The sequence below is a fragment of the Bombyx mandarina genome, chromosome 08 (genome assembly GCF_030267445.1).
Source record: "Bombyx mandarina strain Sakado chromosome 08, ASM3026744v2".
NCBI lineage: Eukaryota > Metazoa > Arthropoda > Insecta > Lepidoptera > Bombycidae > Bombyx > Bombyx mandarina.
This window is the reverse complement of record NC_143215.1, coordinates 2,770,490-2,782,806: the sequence shown is the minus strand read 5'-3', so window position 1 is coordinate 2,782,806 and position 12,317 is coordinate 2,770,490. Positions and strand designations below refer to the sequence as shown.

The 12,317-nt window shown below is 34.1% G+C and overlaps 1 protein-coding gene and 1 long non-coding RNA gene across 3 annotated transcripts in view; one reads left to right on the top strand and one right to left on the bottom strand.

Moving 5' to 3' along the window:
* The window catches only part of LOC149502419 (uncharacterized), a 141,812-nt gene that overhangs the window by 92,412 nt on the left and 37,083 nt on the right, over nt 1-12,317 (top strand). The window lies entirely within an intron of this gene.
* On the bottom strand, nt 419-11,529 carry Pex14 (peroxisomal biogenesis factor 14). Of its 2 annotated transcripts, XM_089729454.1 has the most exons (5): nt 11,294-11,529; nt 10,077-10,340; nt 5,018-5,229; nt 4,002-4,211; nt 419-3,590 (listed from the first exon to the last, which is right to left on the bottom strand). In XM_089729454.1, the coding sequence occupies exons 1-5, from the start codon at nt 11,342-11,344 to the stop codon at nt 3,584-3,586; spliced, it is 744 nt and encodes a 247-aa protein (XP_089585580.1). In that variant the 5' UTR covers nt 11,345-11,529; the 3' UTR covers nt 419-3,583. The 2 variants fall into 2 exon arrangements, with proteins under 2 accessions (XP_089585580.1, XP_089585581.1); XM_089729455.1 differs by lacking the exon at nt 419-3,590 and having other exon boundaries at nt 3,998-4,211.

Genomic DNA, 12,317 nt, shown 5'->3' with positions numbered 1-12,317 from the left:
TAGGCTGGGTTGCACGTCGAACTCTTCGTTGTATTCAAAGAGTGGCAAGATCACCCATAATTACTTAGGTATTATAAATAAAAAAAATCAGGTTAGTTTTTTGTTACACGATGATATTTCTCCATTGTAGCATTTGGTCCGAAATAGCGGGTCGGATTAACGTATCACCGACCCTTAAGATATAAACTGGAGCTTTGTCGCAACATTAGCCTTACCAGCCAGTGGCGTGATGCAAGATGTGAGCAGCGCCATTTGCGCTATGATTTTTACGGACCCACATATGAACGGTAATAACAATCGTAAGTTATCTGCGATAGGAGAGTAGCTGGTATATAAATAAATAAAATAAAATAAAAATATTCCAAGCATATATTTGAAAGTCATAAAATTCGGCAGACACAAATAAAAGATAATCATATTTTATTTATTTGGTTTATTTATCACATGCACACAATTTCGGAATTATGCGGGTAGTTACAAAAAATATCGAAATCCCAACAAAATAAACCTCGTTAATTCACAAGAAGGTAAGTGTAACATTAAAAATAAATTAATACCAACACATTGAAAGCATCCAATAATCCAGAAGCTACATGATTAAAATTAATTAAAAAAATTACTAAATAGGTAACTTTAATTAATACATGGGAATAACGCGAACGAACGATACATCTATCTCACTTCAAATCTTTACAAGTAATATTTTTTGTATTTAAAAAGTTTCGTTTCGTCTATTTACTTAATTTTCGCTATCATTAATTTTAGTCATGTCTGAAGGGCATTATAAATGTATAATCTTTACACTATTCTCACAATTTGTTCATTAAAATTAACAATAGGTGAACAGGTATACGGGATTATTAATCTCAATAACGGAACATAAGAGTTGCGGTTTACTGAGATTACGAGTTGTTTTATTCAAATCAAATAAGTTCTAAATAAAATAAAATAAAGTCCTTATATTGTAATGGAAACAAAAATACGACGTAACTAATATTAGATAACAATTTTATTAAAACAAAAATACCAATAGTCAAATCAAGGTTGTTGTAATGAGACTGGGAAGGTTAGCTTACTGCTCGAATGCAATTATGAATTATTAGGGTTGTAAAACGTCGAGAGATTTACGCACCTTTAGAATTTTAAAGACCCATTTCGAAATTTTTGGAATGCGAATTTAATTCAAAAATTGACCTATAACGACCTTTTTCAGCGACTCTTAATTAAATGACCAAAAGTAACTTATAAAGGGACAAATTTATCCATCGGTCTCTTTCACTCCGTCCCCTTCCTCTGCGTTTTTTCGGTTTGAAAACTTTATTCGATGTTTTCCAAAAAACACATTTTTTGGGTTGGCTCTCTGTAATTCTAAAGGTGGATACCAACGTTATTCAGGGTTGTCGATACGTTCTTTAGATAACTCAAATAAAAGTTTGAGACGCACTATACATAAGAATATTTACCACATGCGGTTCGCAACACGCTATACCATCAGTAAAACCCTACGCGTTAAATATCGATTTTTTTATTATTATTTGCAATCTGCCCCAAGGAAGTTATTTCACTAATAATACTTAATTTTATCAGATACTTTCTATGGAAAGATTAGATTGTATGCACTTTACACTTTATTCGTATACAATTTATAAGCCTAGTTTAATCAAACCGTTTTAGATTTTCACATAATAATTCATATTGGCAACACCAGCAATAACTGAATTAATATCGACCAGTGGACTTGTATTCCGATAATTTTATAAATAAACAATTAGCTTCACACAAATTAATAAGATTATTTATTTATTTTATTTTTAAAACGGATTATTCCATTTCCATTTATTATTTTACTATTTACATTCATTTTCATTTACTATTAATTTTCCATTTGCTAGTAAAGTACATAGTGAAGTAAAGAGTGACTTTCATTGGCATAGGTTTGTTTTTAGTAGGCACATAAAAAAAACCATTTAAAATAAGCATCATACTACAGACGCGTCTGGTGCTCCATAGCAGTACGTACCGCGCTGAAAGCCACTGTGTGCACAAAATAATCTAAAATTGAGAACTACCTCCTTTGTAGTTCGCTGGTTATATTATTTTCATCTTATTTTGTTTAATTAATATATCAGTATTCATTTTCATAATATAAATTTACTGCATATAACCTCCTCATTAGGCACACATTTTTATTGAGCATCTGAAAACTTATATTATAAAAATGATACTAGATTTAGTCTTATATTTGTCTAAGTAAGCTATTACTTGAAATTAGTCTAAAATAATTGGAAGAAATATGTCAATAATCAATAGATCTACTATTGATTCAACTAGTAAGTATTCTCTTTTATGTGTTGCAAGTAATGAAAAATTGAATAAGAAAAAATACTTTTGTAAAACAAAGCAAAAACGTTTTATTAATCAAAAACACAATGTAACAAAATTTATAGTAAGATTTCTGCTAAAGATTATATAATTTAATGAAATAGTAGATTCATTTTGGTTTTCAAAAATACTTTCTAATATATTTTAGTCCCTGAAATATCATTTAAACTATATACAGCAAATGTTGAATGCCAAGCAAGGGTGTTCATTACACTTGTAATTGTTAAACCCACATAGAATTCAATGGTCATAAAAGAAGAAACCAACTTTTTATTTTCGTGAGCATATAACAATAGACGGTAAACATGTCTTTTTTTTCAAAAATATATACAAAATTTTCTAGATAATCACAGTGTAAGAGAATTGTGTCAAAAACATGAATGGCTTGAAGGGTGGGGCAGCCGCTGTACTGTTAAAAGTGAGACCTTAGAACTCATATCTCAAGATGGATGACGGCTTTTACGTTGTAAATGTCTATGGGCTCCGGTAACCATTTAACATCAGGTGGCCCGTGACCTCGTCCACATATATAAGGAATAAAAATTAAAAAAAAAACTGAGCCGGTTGGTGATTATATTGGATAAATATAATATCTACCACATATCGATATCGGAGGCAATACAATGGTTAAAGGGGGGAGGAGGGTTGGGGGGTCTGAATGAAACCGGCGTGTTAACGCATGCGCACGGGCTCCGTTCAAACTAGACACGCAGACAGACTAGTTGAGGAACTAACGCAGCAATGGAACCCCTAATTTATGTTACGAATCTCCGTGCAGCTTTGAATCCGTCTTCGACGACGATTCCCTTACACCGTACATAACAATATTCACGTAGTCCGTATGTACCCTAAATTATATTCTAATAAAACAAAAAAAACATGTTGTCACTTTATGAATGGCGTAAACACAGCACACTTTCAATTTTAAATCACTAACCGGGCATTGTTATGCAAAACGTTGCCAGTAACTGAAACGCAAAAGACTACAATTATCCAACAGAAAGTTTATTTGTTTGAATGGCTCACGTCTTGCATAACAAGCTCCGTTTCGATCACATACGTTTTAAAAGCAGAGAACGCTTAATGTCTTATTTATGTACATCTGAATGATATCGAAGTCCACCGCTGGGTAGCACAATGTCCTTGTCAAGGGGCGGGTGGTGGTGCCACGAATACGTCGAGGGGCGAGAGGGGGCTGGTCTCACTGACTGGAACCCGAATTAAGTTCATTTATTTACGTATATTTACATGTAATTACATATTATGTATGCGCTTATCAATGTTCACACATGACCGCCTGGGCCCAAACTAGGATTTACTGTAATATGCGATTAGAAACTGACATGAATACTTATATATCTTTAAATTACACATATATATAAAAATTAACTTGCCCAGATCAAGATCCGGTTTGAGCCCCGTGAGCTCACCTACACACGTTAGGATGAAACTGAAATAGCCTCTCAAGGCTATCAGCAAAGGTAGAAAAAAAAAGTTGTTACCGGAAATCAAATTCTTTCTGGAACATCCGATAAGAAACGCTCACAACTAGAAGAAATCTAGAATTTTCGAAAAGAAGTTTTCGAATTTTGTTACGAGACGTTCGACAAACGACTCACATTATCTCCAAGCTGCTGTCGCTGTTCTTGGTCGCCTGCTCTCCCTCGCTGGAGTTGGAGCCGCCGGACTCCGAGCGCTGGCTGCGGGCGCGGTGCGTCTTCTTCTTGTCCTCGCCGGGCGCCTCGGTGGACGTCGCCTCCTCGGACTGCCGCTGCCACGCCGGTATCGACGGCGGGTCTGTGCGACTCTTCAGTGACGGGAATTGATTCCTAACCCCAATTTTGATCTTTTACTAGCTGACCCGGCAGACTTCGTAGTGCCTCAATCGATAAATAAAAGACCTAAACTTTTGTATAAAATAAACTTAAAACAAACAAAATGAATCCGTCCGACGGAGGACACATCAAAGGAAAAACAAAATTGTTATTTTTATGTGTGTGCTGGGCATCTAAGCAATAAAAAAAAAGTGTGGTGGGCTGTGAGCTCGTCCACCCAGATGGGTGTTAAGTGGTTACTGGAGTCCATAGACATCTACAACCGTAAATGCGCCACCCACCTTGAGATATAAGTTCTAAGGTCTCAGGTATAGTTACAACGGCTGCCCCACCCTTCAAACCGAAACGCAATAATGCCACGGCAGAAATAGGCGGGGTGGTGGTACTTACCCGTGCGGACTCACAAGAGGTCCTACCACCAATACATACTCCGTGCATTTTTGATATTTATCTACCTTATAAACCTTCTCTGGACTTCCACAAATAATTCAAGACCAAAATTAGCCAAATCGGTCCAGCCGTTCTCGAGTTTTAGCGAGACTAACGAACAGCAATCAATCAATACGTAGTTCAATCACACTCTTTAGTTTATTTAAAAAATACATGATTTCAAATAATGTTTTTCCCAAAACATGGGTTTGTTTTCCCTTCATTTTTCCTCAAAATCCGTGCCCGGAAGGATTCAATAACAAGCATATCCAATGATTAAATCAATTAAGAACATTTTTATTTACTTCAAATAACTTATATAGTACAAAATTGAAACGCTTAGAAAATAGCAGAGTACAATTCTTACGTACCTGTTCAATAAAATCCCTTTAACTGAAGCTATATCACCTTTAATAGTGTCTAGACTGCACCTAAACGTGTTTTGCTGGAGGGAATTCAATTCGCCCTTCAGTGCGAAGACATTGGTATTCAAATCTTCTAGACTTTTCCGAACCTCCTCTAGGCATTCGTTCGTAGTCTTGCGCTTTGGTTGATCTACGAATATTAAATGTCGGACGCAGTTCTGTGAATATATATATTTTTTACGAATTAATTGGAGTTTTCGAAGGCAGACAACAGACGACGAGACCGGACGAGATAAAGCCAGTTGTTCAAACATGACATAGTGTCGTAGTCCGATGTCTTTTAAACCGAAAAGCATAATTGTTTGAAGGATACCAATCTTTAGTTACTCTGTAGTTATAGAAAAAAAGGTAGACTCTATATATTAATAGGTGAAGCAAAAACTTTGTACCCCTTTTTACGAAAATGGCACGGACGGAGGAGTATGAAATTTCCCACACTTATAGAGAATATAGAGAAGCAGTGCAGAATGTTAATTATTTTTTTAAATAATGCACAAAAAATACATTAAATCAATAAAAAAAATCTCAGGAACTACCGGTCCGATTTGAAAAATTCTATCAGTGTTAGATAGCCCATTTATTGAGGAAGGCTATATAGGCTGTATAATATCACGGTAAGACTAATACAAGTGGAACACCAATAAAGAATGTTTCAAAATAGGGGTTTAAATAGCTCCTTAACATTCTACCATACAAAAATATTTTCACTTTCTACGTAAATGAAGTGGGGGGGTGAAATTTAACGTTATGCCAAAGTAACTATTTCACGCGGACAGAGTCGCGAGCAAAAGCTAGTTTATTATAAAAATATTTCAACTAGCTAACAAGGAAACATAAAACAATTCCTACTGTTTGACATCACATTGACCGATAAAGTTGATTACACGATTATGTTTTATCAACGACCTTGGCAATTTTCATAATACTGAAAAAAATTACGTTCAAAACCTACAATCAGTTTTTTTCTTGGCTTTTCGAAAATCCTTAGACATCAATAGAACCATTTTTACACATATATGTAATAGAACCGTATCGTATATACGTATAATAAATAAAATTGGAGTGAATGTTTGTAATAATGAAATAACCGTTTTTTACTACATGCATATGAATATAAATAGAATAGAACAACTTTGCTGTGGCGACCCCCAATGGGATAAGGTGGAGACAAAGAAGAAGAAGAAGAAGTGTCCACGACATGAGTCACCAGCAGTTGGGGATTTAAAGTGAGAAACCCGCTCACAGTGCACTGGGCTTCAAAAATTACTTCTTTTTGCACCAAGCCTTTAGCTGGATAAAGAGTCCCCTAAGATGTTGGTCGAAACTTTTCGCTATCAATCCGTGCACCGATTAATCTGACAATTGGCTGTCAGATAAGTCATGCATTGCGCTTATGACAAATTTAATTATCCTTTACCGCAAAACACAAGGGCAAAAATGTAAGAGCAAGGGTAATTAATGCACTAGATACATGGTTTATTTACCATTTCCTATTGCCCACCATCGGTGGTTAGCAGACTGAAGAGCGACTGACAGAGTTGAAGTCTCAATTGGATTGTTTTTTGTATTTTTTAAGGGGGTGGACGAGCCGCGGCTCTTCTGTCGTTATGTGGTCACCGGAGTCCCTAGGCATCAACAGCCCGCCACCTGCCTTGAGACATGAGTCTCAGTTTATAGTACAACAGTTTTACTCGTAATTTCTTTTTTTTCCTACCTATTTCGCGAGCCTGATTCCAGCTTCTCGGGAATGGATAGATTAGCTCAAAGGCTCAACCTGAGAGAATTTGCTAGCACTAGCCTTAGCAAGAGCAGTGCTTCGCAGAGTCTACAATAGGGTCGGAATCGTAGCACACTGAGAAGATCCGACGAGAAACTCAGTGGGCTGTGTCTATGCGTGTAATTACTGATGTTATGGCATTGTAAGTTCGAGGCCTGTGTTATATTTCTAAAAAATAGTAATACTTTCCCATTTAGCGATCTTCGCTTACAATCGAGTTGCTTTATGCATATAATTGTTTTCAGCTTTACGTTTTTTTAATTTATTTACATTAAAAAAAGTTTCCGAATAACTGTCATTTTCGTATTGTAAAACGAGAAAAGTCGTATTTCCATTTGAGCCGCCATTTTTTTCTAGACGAGATCGAGTCTATTATGAAATTATAACAGTAATAACAATTAGGACAGGTGTTATTACCACACTGTAGTAAATTTATTTTTCAAACTTACCTCTTTACAAATTACGAAAGCCCAACTAGTTAAATAGTAGTTCTTTTATTGTACTGTCAAATCTCATATATATTATTCACACATATATTAACTATTTTGATTTACTCGTATATTCAGCACCGTTATTACTAGTTTTAAGATACTCCTGTAAAAAACTCTCCACGAGACAGGCAGTGCCTAGTGTGGAGAGTTTTTAGCAAACTGTTATGTGTAAATGTTTTCAAGGTTAATAAATAAATAAATTAATAAAATATATATATTTTTTTATTACCAATACAATGAAAAAATACATTTCGGCGCAACGTCACTATTTAGTTAACTAAAAATTGTTAACTGTTTCCTAAATGTTACGCATGTCAAAAGCTTTACATACAGTATTCAAGAGAATATGTATGTTCACGATTGACTTCCACGGTGAAGGAATAACATCGTGTATTAAAAATCAAACCCGCAAAAATTCTAATTTGCGTAATTATACTGGTGGTAGGACCTCTTGTGAGTCCGCGCGGGTAGGTACCAACACCCTGCCAATTTCTGCCGTGAAGCAGTAATGCGTTTCGGTTTGAAGGATGGGGCAGCCGTTGTAACTATACTTGACACTTTAGAAAATATATCTCAAGGTGGGTGGCGCATTTACATTGTAGATGTCTATGGGCTCCAGTAACCACTTAACACCAGGTGGGCTGTTAGCTCGTAGGTGGGTCCTAAGCAATAAAGAAAAAAGAATTCATGACTAAGCTGCCCCCATTTTCTACCATAAATACTAATGACTATTGTCACACAAAACACTCCGTCTCGAGTAGTCGAACGGAGCGGAGCTCTCTGCTGTTATCGTCGTACACTTGAAATGTAATAAGCGGAATTCATTCGAAAAGAGAGATTTAATTCCTGTCACTATGGAAGGCAATGATACTAATGTCATCATTTTAAAAATACCATTTAACCAGCCTATCCATTACACAATTATATATAAATAGTGGTCCCGCAGTATGTACTCGAAATTCGACTATAATTAATTGAAATGATACGTTTGAACATTATTATGGTTCTATACTTCTATTTGTCCACAGATTTCGCCAAGACTACACTATGGACAAATAATATTATAGTTAAACACCTATGCTCAATTTGACCGCAGATTTTAAGTAATAAAAAAAGTTTGACAATAAACAAAGAGTATACATATGTGTGTGTCAAATACGTGGTACGTGTGTGTAATGTTTTTTTAATTGATTTAATGTATTATTAATGCACAATTTTTGAAAAATATTAGCATTCGCACTCCTTCCCTATATTCTGTATAAGTGTAAGAAATTTCATACTCCTCCGTCTGCGCAAATTTCGTAAAAAGGGGCACAAAGTTTTTGCTTCACTTATTAATATAAAGATATATAATACTATAAATTCGATTATAAACATTTACCAGACTGATTCATTTTATGTATTACAATTTTGGTTTTGTTATTGACATTATAAGAAAAATAGATTTTATAAAAATTTACAAGATTAATGCTATTTTAGAGTTAAGAGCTACAAAACAAAAAAGAAGGCGCTCTAATGAATTTATTATTTTGTTTGCCGAACGTAAGTAGCGGGTCTAAGTGTTTAAAATATTGAATTGTCATCGGTCCTTGATAAGTACACCAAGTTTCGAGTTAATCTGACAAAAATCATGGTCAACGATTCTGTTACTTACTAAAATACGAATGAAGCTAATAAATGCGTATTAAAAAGAAACGTGAATATGATAATAAATGGAATAGAAAAAGTGTTTAATTGTTTTATCTATCTTTATCTATTCTTTTACACTTGATAAACAGCTGCCAACCATTTTATAAGATTTGACCAAATGAAAATACCCGCTAAATAAAACAAATTAATTCCCTTCATAGTGCATTTAGTATAGGGCCAAATAAATAAAAGCCCTAACCTTAATAGATACAAAGAGATGGTTTGTGCTTATCAAACACCTGGAGTTTACTTATTGTGAAGATGAAGATAAACCCATGTTTTTTTTTATAGCTTAAGTCGGTGGACAAGCTCACAGCCCACCTGGTGTTAAGTGGTCACTGGAGCCCATAAACATCTACCATCTACCAAGTTAAGCAAGCCAGATCTCAAGTTATTATGGTATGTGAAATGAAATATAAAAGTTTAGAAATAATTGTAAGGACTAATAATTTGAAGGAATATGATAGTTAGGTGGTAATTTTTGAGCATGAAAAATATAAAATATTCGAAACATTGCACATAATATGAGTCGACCATTATCAAAGCCGGCAATGTGACTTTTGGACAATTATTGGTAAATCAGAAAAACGAATTAATGACTTTGTATTCCATTGGCAGTCACAAAACTCTTCTGAACGACATCTTAGATAAATAACAGGTTAAGTATTAACCTTTATTTAATGCAGGTTTTGAACCGTATTCTTTGAAGGAGACGATTATATTCAAATCAATCTGTATTGACATATCAATAACATTTTTTTGTCCAAATGCACAGATTGCCACCTTTGATAATAGACGACTCATATAACCACTTGGAAAACCATGAGATTAAACTGTAAAGGTAGTTTAAATTATATCTAAGACTCGCAAAAACTGAAAAAAAAAACATTTACAGGCAATATTACAGGAGTGACAACTGTAGTTAGTTTTGACTTTATCTGGCAAGTTTATGTAGGAAGTATTTTTTACATACAAATAAAGCTCTTTTTAAATTAAGCAACTTGAGATATTCAAAATGAGATATCATAAATAACAATACTGATCTTACCTTATAAAACCAGTAACATCCATAAGCTAAACTTCCATACATCAAAAATGGAAGAACATGATCTCTGAACCAAGAACTCCTGGATTGGTGGAAAAACATCAGCTCAGATGACATCGAGGGAAACTCAACTAGATTCATGCATTTCTCTAAAGCTTTCTGAATTTCAGTATCAGTTAGACCTTTGCTACGTAGGAATCTTTCTTTGCTTTCTATTGTGCACCTTTGCACGTTTGGGTTTGTCAGGAAATTCACTGCTGTCGTTACCTAGTTGAAAAGAAACAGAGATAAATGAAACAGATTTATTTAAAAACATATGGTGAAATATTAATATTATGTTTATTCATTATTCATTTTTCATAGTATCATGCTTTGCAAGAATGGTATAGGACACACTTTAATTTCTCTCCAAACAATAAATGCATATCTCAAAATTAAGAGCACTAATTTTGTTTCCAAGTCTTTATGTTACTACATAATTAGCACTTTACTTCAGCCCACATTATGTACATTTTATTAGGTAGGAGTAGGAGATTAGAAAATATAGTTTATAAGTGAAATTATTTAAATAAAAAGATGTATTATTTCTAAATTCACATTTTTCTTACAAATAACGAAGAGCCATTGTAATGACATTAAATATTTCACTATTTTCCCTGTTATTAAATTTGATTAAACTAAATGATTTTACAATAAATTTCGTTTACAATAGGTTACTTTGTTCATTTTGTCCCCAATGGTTTATTTTGATATTCACAAGGAATGGTTGGTAGCATTTATGTTTTTTGTGTTTCAAAATGCGCATATATAAGTAATCAGACAGATATAATTGAGCAACATTTCAACAGACTGTCTGTGTAAACATTATGGAATTAATATTAAGTCTGTATTTGTATGACCAATGTATGCTAATTAATATATCTTGTTAAGTAAATGTGAGTTGAAATTTACGAGATTTATTTTGGAACGATTTATTGTGGGACAGAAATTCAGTGGCCTTGACTGATATGGTACATGGGCATTTTTTAAGTATACGAATTTAGAATACGAAAATTGGTGAAGATTTCGGGATCGAAGGTCGAATCTGTCTTCTAAAGAATACTTTGCAATTTTTATTTTAGTTAACTTAATATTGGTCACTTCTTGAAATTGATATTTTTGTAAGTGTTTTTATGAAGAATACCGGTAAGGGAATTTAATTAAAATTTAATAAAACTTACCAAATTTTCTCGTACTCCGTCCCCAGCAGCGATTAAAGTTTCTGTACTCATTCTTCTGGTTATGTTGTTGGTAACTATATAATAAAAATATATGTAAAATTTACTTAGGTCAACTTTTCTATTTTATTACGGATCTTGTGTAAGAATAATCAAATTTTATTAAAATGATTCTATTATTGAGTGCCCAAATGACCAATGTTATTAGAGCCATAGAGTTTTTTTTGTACAATTTTTCCCATAGAGTTAGTATTTAGAGTTAATAGTTATTAGGTAAGGCAAGAGGATCTAAGCCCATACAGGCGGGTCTGTTCTATATACACTTAATTATAATCTTACTCTATGCTTAATATTTTTTAGAGCATTGGACCATGGACTGCCTTTCGGAAAAATTTTCCGGGAACGCGAGGGCTCCTGATCTAACTACTAAAATAAACCTGTTGCAAAAGCAACCTATTGCCGCAACAGGTTTCAAAAAGAAATGCAACCGGTTGCAACATTGCTACAAAACAGCGGAAATGCTTCCCCTTGCCTTTCCTAACACTAACAAGGAAAAATTGTACCAAAAAAAAAAGTCTCTGGCGAGGAGTGAAGTTATGTGATTTGTTTTATTTTGTCTATTTCGGGTTTTTGCAGGTTTAAATGTGTAACTAGACGATGACCCAACTTTGCTCGTTTTTTTTTTTGATAACGCCTCCTTGTTGTGTCTTTAAAGTGGCTACCTAGTTGCTCTCAATTAAGAAAAATAGTATTATTATTCGCATATAGATTTCGGGAAGAGTCATAAAGTTGATTATTGAAAACACGAATAAAACAAAATTTTCTGAAAATAAATAGTAGCTAGATCGATTTATCGCCCCCGAAATCCCCTGTATACACCGATATATAGATCGATGCCTGTATACTAAATTTTATGAAAATCGTCGGAGCCGTTTCCGAGAATCAGATTATATATATACAAGAATTGCTCGCTTAAAGGTATAAGATACGATAACGGTGGCTTATTAACTCTTTAAATCTGCGAAAG

Bases quoted from the DNA above. Each gene is read 5' to 3' on its own strand.
- Pex14 (XM_089729454.1), bottom strand. From the start codon at position 11,344: ATGAGTACAGAAACTTTAATCGCTGCTGGGGACGGAGTACGAGAAAAT. The intron at 5,230-10,076 runs GTAAGATCAGTA...ATATATTCACAG, and splicing joins GATGTTACTGGTTTTATAAG to AACTGCGTCCGACATTTAAT. The intron at 4,212-5,017 runs GTACGTAAGAAT...AATTGGGGTTAG, and splicing joins AAAGGGATTTTATTGAACAG to GAATCAATTCCCGTCACTGA.